Source organism: Manihot esculenta, chromosome 12 (genome assembly GCF_001659605.2).
Source record: "Manihot esculenta cultivar AM560-2 chromosome 12, M.esculenta_v8, whole genome shotgun sequence".
Lineage (NCBI taxonomy): Eukaryota > Viridiplantae > Streptophyta > Magnoliopsida > Malpighiales > Euphorbiaceae > Manihot > Manihot esculenta.
In genome coordinates, this window is record NC_035172.2 from 33,154,418 (window position 1) to 33,165,441 (window position 11,024).

At 29.0% G+C, this 11,024-nt stretch overlaps 1 protein-coding gene across 2 annotated transcripts; it reads right to left on the reverse strand.

The window, feature by feature from the left end:
- Positions 1 to 655: 655 nt before the first annotated feature.
- Positions 656 to 5,683, reverse strand: LOC110627898 (AP2-like ethylene-responsive transcription factor AIL6). 2 transcript variants are annotated; one of them, XM_021774280.2, is made up of 10 exons: positions 5,268 to 5,683; positions 4,944 to 5,132; positions 3,798 to 4,326; positions 3,408 to 3,490; positions 2,288 to 2,296; positions 2,114 to 2,202; positions 1,937 to 2,010; positions 1,804 to 1,854; positions 1,620 to 1,696; positions 656 to 1,449 (listed from the first exon to the last, which is right to left on the reverse strand). In XM_021774280.2, exons 2-10 carry the CDS (start codon positions 5,080 to 5,082, stop codon positions 1,010 to 1,012), a joined length of 1,491 nt encoding a protein of 496 aa, XP_021629972.1. In that variant the 5' UTR covers positions 5,083 to 5,132; positions 5,268 to 5,683; the 3' UTR covers positions 656 to 1,009. The 2 variants fall into 2 exon arrangements, with proteins under 2 accessions (XP_021629972.1, XP_021629971.1); XM_021774279.2 differs by having other exon boundaries at positions 5,455 to 5,682.
- Between the last annotated feature and the right edge of the window lie 5,341 nt (positions 5,684 to 11,024).

The following is an 11,024-nucleotide window of genomic DNA, read 5'->3' on the forward strand; positions in this document are numbered from 1 at the left end:
TTTATAATAAATTAAAAAATTATAATTATAATATTATTAAATATAAAATATATTATATATAATAAAAATTTAAAATTTTTATAATAATTTTAAACAGTTATCAAATTATTAATTTAATAATATTAAAATAATAATTTTATAACATTTACTCTAATACAACTGTATAACTGTCTTTTGCCTTCTTATTTAATAAATTCAAGGGCCAATTCGGAATTCCTTAGTGCCATGACAAGAAAATTGGGTGTTTGACAAGTGTCTTCATTATGTGGTGGCTGGTCAATGGATCTCAATCCAAAGCTTCTCATCCATCTGAAGGATCTTTCACATTTTATCTGGAATTAAGCTTGAACAAGCTTTGACTAGGAACCAAATCACAACTCAAAATCAATCCTTGAGGCTTTCAGTTTATCAATTGGATCAGTACATCAACCAACAAAAGCTCATATTACTTTTAGCAAAATGTTTACCTATGGGGTGGAAATTGCCATTACTTTCAACAGCAACACATCCCTCCATATTTCATAACTCGAATTCTTTATCAAAATATTTAGGTCTTCCTATGGGGTGGAAAGTGGAAACCATCCAAATCTCAAGCCTTACCTGCTTTAAAGAACATCATTAGACTTGTATGGTCAAAAATCCAATGCTTCACGTCTCAATGCCTTTAACAAAATTCTGTAATTCACTTCTTTCAGAATGATAAATTAGAGAATAATCTAAACCTTTCCGCAAGTAAATGGATGCCCCCAATCCCCATCATTCAGCACATTTCAGCCAAGCTACTTACAAAATCCAGCATCCTATTATAACCAGAAATTTAGAAATTTAACCAGAAAGGGAGGAGAAAAGGGGAACAACCTGTCTTTCTTTCCTACTCCTGCCAAGGTTAAGTAAGAGATTACATTAAGGTAAAATATTTGTCAGCAATATTTGTCAGCTAGGAAGATCCATCCACTGGGCCTGTTGCTACATGTTAGCTGCATTCTTCTGTCAAAACTGCCTGCTTTTCTCAATAAGATTGATGAGGCCATACAAAAAAGTCAGCTGTTTGAGGCATTAAAGTCATCGGAGTCGCCATTGATGAGGTGGAGCCAGAAGAATCAGTTCCACCGATGTTGTTGGCAGATTGAAGGTGGTGGAAGAGGTTGTGGTGATAGAGTGCTGATGTGTTTTCGAAAGGAATACCACAGGGGATGGAGACTGGCGGAATAGAATCAAAACTGATAGTATTGCTGCTGCTACCCTGAGGTTGCTGTTCATGGTTCAGTGTTGGTTTCTGTTCTGCTTCGAGTGAGAGCTTTAACCGCTTTGCTGTCCCGCCAATGGGCAGAACACTTTTCATGATAGCTGCCACATCATATCGACTCATCTCGAAGTTGGTCACTGCATTCATACCTCGAAACTTTATGGCTGCTATATCATATGCCTCAGCAGCTTCCTCTTCAGTAGCTGTCGCCAGTTCAGAAGGTGTAATAATTATTGATTCATTGTTCATCTCAGAATCTATATAACTAATCTAAATTAACGCCGAGTGAGTTGTTGTTACACATCACCAATTAAATATGGAAATTTTTTGTAATTCAAGTAGGAGTATAAGCCCAGATAAGTCATATCCTTACCAAAAGTGCCAAGGTATAGATCTTTGTTTCCAGCAACACGACCTATTCTTGCTTGCCAACGACCCTGTTGATGATGCCTACAAATTTTTCATTATCATATGTATCAATACCACCATTGACTCATACATGCAGCAAAGTTTGGGTTAAAAGATAATAAAGAATCCAAGGGAGACAAAACGCAAACCTTGTTACTCCTCTGTATATAGAGGCTCCCCTTGAGAACCCACTACTCTTCCTATCAGTTTCAGAAGTAAGTTTAGTTATTAAATGGAGAATTTTAAAGAGGATAAATTGAAGAGTTGGGTTTGGGCATATACCTCCTCAGCGAGGCAATGAATTCTTGTTTTGACACATATTTCATCTCCTCCAATTCTTTATTATAATTAGTAACCTGGGAAAAAGGCAGCCTAGCTTGCTTAGTAAAGACTAAAGTTGTTTCTAATGCAGCTAGAAAATCAAATATTGATGAAATTATCAAAGAAATTAAGTATTACAGGGAAGTTGGTGGTTGCAGTGGGACCCCAATATTTGAGAGCTGCCAAGTCATAAGCTCTAGCTGCCTTTTCTTCCCTATCATATCCACCTATATCAATCATACAAGATTATTCAATCAGATTCTTTCTTACATTAAGATCAACCAAGAAATAGAACACAGGAGATCAGCTCACCTAAGTATACTGTAGAACAGATTCAAAACGTTAGTGACAGCCAGAATCCATGATCCCACCACGATTCATGCAAAAAATGAAAGAAAGAGAATATTCAATAGGAGAAAAAGAACGGTCAAAAATATCAGCCTGAATTCAACACTCCAGTTTAGCTACCTAAAACGAGAACAAGAACCACGTGATTTCCATGTGACAGACTACGTAGAAAGAGATGAGGTTGCTCATTAATTTCAGCATACAGGACAACGTTATATTCATTAATAATAATAATAATAATAGCATATAGGCCCAATATCAAGAACTTCACCAACTCTTGGAATCTCTACTTTGTTCGCTATGCGCATATTCATGAGAGGACCTAAGGTACTGACTATTGAGTGTGAAAGGAGCTGCAGTTCAAGGCCATAATGGCAGCGCTAATGTCAGCAAGTTTCGGCATTTATAGTGGGTTGTGGGCTGTGGTATTTTTATATTAAAAAGAGATGGGGGAACTATTATCTTTGAGTTGAATCTGGGTGCAATGGTCAAACCTACACAGCCTCTGCAGGTGGCTGAAAGAAAAAGGGGGAAAAAAATAAATAAGATGAAAGTAAAAGTAAAAGCCATGGCTGAGAGAAGATAGCAGAGTTTCATTGATGTCTGTAACGTTTGAAGCATGGTGGGGGTGTGGAAGTGGCCAGAGGGTCGTGTCAAACAAAACCTTGCAGTTGAGAGGAGGGCCCCAGGTGAGGTGGGAGGAAAACAGTGAAACCAAACTTGAACAAAATGGCGGCACCTCTGATCAAATCAATCACATAATTGAAGAAAGAAAATAAAAGAAAATTAAATAAGCAACAGTAGAAAAATTTAAAGTACTAACATTACATGTATACACCATTATCAGTCAATCAATCATCAAAAAAGACTGAAGATAATATCAGAAACGATAGATGAAAGTTGCTCTGCTCTTCTGCAAGCCCCTTCACCACTACCAGATCCCTTCTCTATTAGTTAATGCTTTTGAATGCATGCAAGTTGCTTTTCAGTGTTGCAGAACATCCATCCTTTTAACACAAAATTACAAACTATATGCATTTCCAATTTATATTTAAATATAATTATTGATAGAGAAAGATATGACCTTGACGCCCTTTTCTGGCCTGACCCTCTCTCCTACAGCTGTTATCCCATAGATGCGCTTCATATCTACCTGTCCATCTGTGCCTGCATCGATTTAGTGCACAAGAAAAAGTTTTGAGAAGATTAGCAATTAGTCTCGTGACTGATTTTACACATTGATGTATACATTTTATATATCCATTGAAAAAACATGCGTCCATTTTACCAAGAAAATCATAATTGAAGCTCTACCAAGATATATTCATTTGACAAGATTGATTAAAAAATCAATAAATAACTTCCAGAAACGCATGAAATTAATGGATTAACAAAACAAGACATCCCCAGAAACGAAAATGAGAAACAGGGATTAGCTAAGTAAATAAAATGACGAATTGTTGATATGGTGTACCTAGTGACTCCTCTGTAAATTGAAGTTCGCTGGCCAAAAGTATCGGCAATTTTTTTAGGGCAATCAGATTCCGCTGGAACAATAGCTTTCTCTGTGGAACACTGGTTGTTAATCCCAAGTGATAACGCATTATTTGCATCGGTGCAATTAGAGAACCCCAGCTCGTTTCCGCTGGATTCAATAGACTGACCCACAAACTCACCACCGCCAAGCTGAGTCCGGGCTATTGAGGCCGAGTCATCAACCTCCGACCCCGAGTTCGTTGAAAAGGCTTGAAAACCAGCAATCGCCTTGAGATCTTGTTGGTCATTGAAGTAAGCAGCAGAGCTTTGATCATAGATGTGAGTGAGAGATGAGTCCTGAGTCTCTGTTTGGCTATCTGAGTATCGAACAATTGATGATGAGTCCCCAAGAAAGTCCTCGAGTTTTGGCGCTTGTGGGTGGTGGGTTTCTGGGTCTATAAAGCTTGTGATGATGGAACTCTCTGCCATTGTTGTTGTTCCTTGAGCTTCCTTGGAACTTCCCCAACCTATAAACAAGTAACAAGGGTTAAACCAGTGACTCTAGAAAAGTCTTGGGATCAAGTTAAGAGGGAAGGATAAAGAGTCTTTGTTTAGATACTGATAAAATACTCCACAGAAATAGAACTCGGATTCAAAGCATAGATTTATGATTCCATGAGGTATTTCTCAGCAGCAAATCTTTTGATCAGTGCTAATGCAACTGTGTATTTGGAAAAAGCCACGGATAAGATAATCACACGAGCCAAACACGATTCTATATTTTCCTTCCCCTTCCCTTCCTTTTCTCAACAACGAAGATGGATAAGGAAAATTGGGACTTAAATGTTTTTTGAGAGATTTGAGTAGGCTAAGTACACGTATCTGGTGCAAGTGTGAGCTTCAACTAGTAAGAGATAGTAAGCAACAATCACAGATTCTTAACAGTGAACTTGCATTCGATTACCCCCCAAAAAAAATCATGGGCTTAATTTAACCAATCATCTGAATATTTTCCAGCAGTTTCTCCGATACTAAACAGAAGTTCAAGCCTTGTAAATACAGGCAAAGAAACAAAGAAAAACAAAAGAGAAGGGAGATTGAAAAAGAAGAAAGAAGAGAACAAAGGAATAGAGTAAGTTATTACCGTTAGCATAGAAGTTATCGATCAAATAGTGAGGAGAGGCAGTGGAGTTGCCCTCATAGGATGTGAACTGAGATTCAGATGACCTCAACATTTCCATTGGAGAGAGTGAAAAGGAAAGCCAGTTAGTAGCTGGTGCCATTATTTCCCTTACCCTTTTATTTTCAAATAAATATATATAAAAGGATAACCCTGTAGAACCAAACAAAAACCCAACATTAAAAACATAAATTTTCTCACTAAACAAACAAAAAAATAAAACGAAACCAACCCCCTCCCCCCTCTCCCCACACCCAAAAGCCTCCAGAATACCCCAACAAACTTTACCTTAATCCGTTACTTAATAACTCCCCATTCCAAATAAAAAAGAGCTACAACGATAATCACGACTCCAAGCACAACCAATAAAAAAAAGGGGAAGAAAATGATTTGGTTTCCAAATATTGAAGAGCTAAGTTCTAGAAACATAATGCATGGAACCCATTTGCGAAAACTATTCAATGAAATGACCTACTAGTGATAGCGAAGAAAGACAGAATCTAGTTCAGAGATGAAGAAGAAACCAAAGTCCTTCTGCAGGGAGCAGAGAAGAGAGAAAATGAAAGCAGCGGAAGGCGTAGGATATATATATAAGGGCTTAGCTGAGCGTTTCAGCTGCCAACCGCGTAGAAGGGGAGAGCTTTTTTTAAATGGAAAATAAATTAAATAAACAAGGAGAAAATGAGAAATAAATAAAATGTGAAAATAGAGAGAGGGGGCCGCGGAGAAGAAAATATGTCTGAAACAAGGTCGCGAAAGATACGGACCAGCGGAAATGGGAGAATTTTTATTTTTAGGGTTCGCTTCTTCTGGTTGTTGGTCTGCTTCGGCTTTTTAATTTTTGATTTGACGAAAATAACCTTGCCGTTTTAATAGTCTTCAGTTTGTTAATTTATTTGTTTTTGTCTTTTTATCTAAGTTTTACACACTTGTCCTCCATGCAGCTTTCCACTTTTCATGCAATTCAATGGTAGTGGGTCTTAAAGTGGTAGTGGGTCGGATGTTGGTACTATCCATATTCGTTATTTTTTTCATATATCGAATTTTAATAAAATAAATTTAAAAAATAATAATTATAATCAATTTAAATTTAAATTAAGTTTAAGCTTTATTTATAAAGTTAATCAAATTCACTTATATAAATAATTAATTTAATATAAATATATGTATTTTATAATAATATTTTTAAAATTTTTATAGATTTTATTTAAATTTTAAATTTTAAATATTTTTAAAAAATATTAAATTTTTTAAATAAAAATTATTAATGAGAATATTTTTTATATAAATTATTAATTAAAAGATATGAAATTAAATGAATTTAAATTTTATTTTAATAATAATAATTGAGTTTGAAATAAATTTAGATAATTTATATTAATTTTTAATTAAATTTAAAATAAATTAAAATATTTTTACTATGGATCAAATTTTAATAATTTAATTTTTATAGATATTCTAAGCATTTATATCCTCACCCGTCAAAACTACTTGTTATCATTTCATTAGATATTTATAAAGTTTACTATTCATATTAACTCGTTTTAAAACTAATTTAAAAAAAACTTAAAAGAAGATAGAAAATAAGAGCGGTAAATATAAAAAATATTTTAATTAATAATTTTCATTTAAAAAACTTAATATTTCTAAAAAATATTTAAATTTTATTATTTTTTAAAAAATATATAAAAATTATAGTATTATGATAAAATATATATTTGTATATTAAATTAATTATTTATATAAATAAATTCAAATGATAAATAATTTATAAATAAAATCAAAATTAAATTTAAATTTGTAATGAATATTAATTTTTAAATTTAAACTTATTTTAAATTTAATTATAATTATCTAAATATATTTAATTAGAATTCGATCAGATCAAATGGCACGGATTGATATGAGCTTTTGAATTTAAGGTTAGATGAATATAATACTTTTAATACTTTGATAAAAAAAATGTTAATTCGTTTTTGTATATAAAATTTTAGTCTCACAAGTGTATCCAATATAAATTTAATTTTATATGAAAATGAGATTAAAATTATTTCTATTTTTTTTATCTTTTTTTTTTAAAAATAGAGATTGAGGGAGTCGAATTTTAGATCTCTCACGGCTACAAGGATGCACTTTCTATCAAGTTAAGCCTCGGAGTGTTCTATTCTTTTTTATCTATCCTTTGAAGTTTTTAATAAATTTATACATAAAAAAAGATTATAATATGTTTCCATTAAAATAAATATAAATACAATCAACTTAATTAATATTTTAAAAATACTTCACTTATTAAAAAATAAATAAAAATATTTAATAAAGTATTCTAATTATAAAATAATAAACTCTTAAAATAACAAATAAAAAACTAATTTTTAAATTAAGTATTATATTAAATTTTATTTTTAAAATAAAACTCCTTGTATTAATAAAATTTCACCAAATAAAGAGGTATATCATTTCAAACAAATAGACGATTAGCCTGATATATTTTTCTAGCCAAAATATGAACAGTTAGAGTAATATTGCGATGAACTCATATAACAGAAATATCAATTCTAAAGTCTAATAAACATTTACAATCTGTTAAATTCAAATCCTTATATAAGATAATTTATCAAAAATACTCTTCAAGTGCCTGTTTAAATCCCGCATAAGATAATTTGACAAAGATACTCCTCATTTTTTCTTATCTCTCGAGCATAAATCATTAAAATCTCCCGAACAAAGTCACGGAAGAGAGTTTATACGAGATAAAGCTTGAATAAGGTTCTAAGACTAATGTCGTCGTTGCGATTCCGGAAACTCATAATAACTAATAAATCTCAATTGAATATTACCTTCCGAAACAACCGAATCAATAAAATTTAAAGAAAAGTCAACCACAGAAACAGACTCATAACTCTTACACATTAACAAAATGCCTCATCCGAATCCTTGTCTATTAACTGAGAAGCAACCATCAAAATGTAAAAAACTACGAAAAAATTCCATACGAAAACGAAAAGACTTTGTTTCCATCAAAAATAAAATATCCGACTTGTAACTAGAACAAAATCTTTCAATACAATAATTATCCGAGAATTGCCGCTATAAATATGTCAAAAAAGTCTGCATATTCTGAAAATTGATTGACTTGTATGTAATAAATATATCCACCATAAAAAAATCATAAGTGACGATCGGAATATATATGGAATTCTTAATAATAGGGACAATAACATATTCTTTTTCATCAATAGTCAATTAACGTAGATTGTGTTTCATGGGAAAAGAGAAAGAAGAAGTTAAGTATGAACAAGTTATATTTAAGAAAGAGGAAAATGCGAGACCATCAAACTGCAAAGGGTCAATGGGAAATTTACTGCTCACCCCTACTTTGTAGAGCAGAATTAATTTTATTTTGGTTGTATCAAAATTTATATATAATTAATTAACGTAAATGTGGTGAATGCATGAATTATATATAATCTAATGATAATTAAGCTAATTTTTATACAAATGCATGCTCTAAAGCCATGCTATTTAGTTCAACACTAAAAAATTAGCTGAATTAAATTAATTTAAAATTTTAATTCGGTATTTTATTTTTTTCAATTTTTTTATTTATATTTTTAATAACATGGATTATCTCGATTTGATTTAATTTTATTTTATTTTATTAATTTTTTATTTATATTTTTAATAATTTCGATTATTTTGATTTGATTTAATTTTAATAAAAAATAGTAAAATTAAATTAATTAATGAATAATAATATATTATTTTTAATAATATACAGAGTTTGATGATAATAAATATTAAAATATTTAAATTAAATTTTAAAATATTAAAATATAAAATATAAAAAATATATAAAACATAAAATTAAATTGATTTAATTTAAATTAAATTTTATTTAAAATTAATTCTTGACGATAATAAATAGTAAAATATTTAAATTAAATTTTAAAATTTTAAAATATAAAATATAAAAATTTTATTAAACATTTTAATCAATCAAATTAAATTGATTTAATTTAAATTAATTTTTATTTAATATTAATTTAATTTAATTTTTTAAATATTAAAATTTTAATTTATTTAATTTAAATCGAATATTGATCAGATCTTCTCATTCTGCTGATTACTTCAGTATTAAGAGCTTACACTTATTTCTTTATAAATTGGATTACTAAGTTCAAACAATCCCTTATAAAATGATTAAAATGTATGGGCCAAAATTTGTTGATTTTAAATTAACGTTTTTAATACACATGCTTAACATATTTTATGCAGATAAATAAATTATATCATTTATTTTTTCATAAAAAATAACTTTAATTTTTTTTTATGTTAAAAGTGAAACTCTTTCAATTTGAGAAAAAGAATTTTTTTTTATTATTTTAAAATATATGATGAACTAAAATTATAATTTCTCAACAGTAAAATTTTTAAAAAATAATGGTGAAATAAATTAGTGTAAAATAGAAATAAATTAAGGTTGTTCTCAGATAATTTTCTTTAGATTATTTTTTTAAATTATTTATTTAAAAATGTACCGTTTGATATATATTAATGTTATTTTTTAAAAAAATTAAAAAATAATTTAATTAAATTGATATAAATAAATTATTTCTCTTTCATTAAGGAGAGAAAAGCTATTCACTTTCTAAAAAGTTAAGAAAAAATATATTTATCTGACAATTTTATTAAAATGTGGACTAAACTATCTAATAAGAGGTAAATGTGAATTTATTTTTAATATTAAGAATAATTTTTAAAATATGTCAAAATTAATCGTTCTAAAACTCAATAATCTAATCCATATATTTTATTAAATTAAATATTTCTCCATTAAAATAGTATTTTTTTTTTCAATTTCCTAATGAGTAAATACATGAAGTAACCTATTTAGTTTTAAGAAATTTAAAAATATAACATTTAATTTTAATATAATCAAATGATTAAATAGTATACATATTTAAGGATATTTAATTATTTTAAAAATTACTAATAGAAAATAGATAAATAACTTTTAATTTAATAGAATCAAAATATAAAAATTAAATTATTGAATTATAAAATATATATGAATTAATTTGCAAAAGTAATTTATCCCTCAAATTATAAAATTTTAAATTCCACTTTTCATCAGAATCAAATGAATTTATCTTCTTTTCACGTTTAGGTCAAAAAATTGAGCAAAATTATGATAAACGTGTTTTTCATTTAGCCACAATAAACAGCTTTTGGTATTGAGCTAGTTGATAAAAAAAAAAAATTAATTATTTAAATATCTCAAAAAAATTGAGTTATCATTGATAAAATATAGCTATTAGATTTAGGCCCACCTACAAAATCTTAAATTTTTTACTACTTCTTCCTCTGATTTATAATTTTTATTTTTTTATTATTTTAAAATTATTACTCAATTTATTTTTTATATTTGATGATGTAATGTCATCTGAGTCATGAGTCCACACTAGTGAATATTTTTCCGTTTTGGCTCAAAACCGCACGATTTTGCTTAAAACGCGTTCATTGAGGTTTCAAGGGCAGAAAATTATAAAATTTTCTCCCTTTCAACCTCTTTCCGATATGGGATACCTATGATCCATTTGCGTAGGGTTTTTTCTCCCTCATACAGGCCTGATCGTGCTCGCTCAACGCACCATACTTATGAGGACCAGGGTTACTTCCTATAGACGGCGCCATTTGATAAATCTTTTTTTCTCTGGACTCCCTGATGAGTCTGATTTTCTTTTTTGTCCATCATATGGGATCAGATTATTTTCCTATAGACGGCGTCATTTGATGACGTTTAAAATTATAATTATTATTTCTAAATTATTACTTGCAGATCAAAATTAACTATTGAGACTTAACCGATAATATAGTTATAATAATGGTTAAATGTTTTAGTATTTAATAAGTGTTTAGAATATAATTAGTTAAATATTATAAAAATAATTTTTTATAATTTATTTTTTAAATTATTAAATATTAATATTTTAATTAAATTAAAATACTAAATACTATTTTTAAAATTAGTACTTAAATTAATAC

Bases quoted from the DNA above. Each gene is read 5' to 3' on its own strand.
- LOC110627898 (XM_021774280.2), bottom strand. From the start codon at position 5,082: ATGGCACCAGCTACTAACTGGCTTTCCTTTTCACTCTCTCCAATGGAA. The intron at 3,491-3,797 runs GTACACCATATC...AAATCGATGCAG, and splicing joins ATTTACAGAGGAGTCACTAG to GCACAGATGGACAGGTAGAT. The intron at 1,450-1,619 runs GTAAGGATATGA...AACTGGCGACAG, and splicing joins TCTATACCTTGGCACTTTTG to CTACTGAAGAGGAAGCTGCT.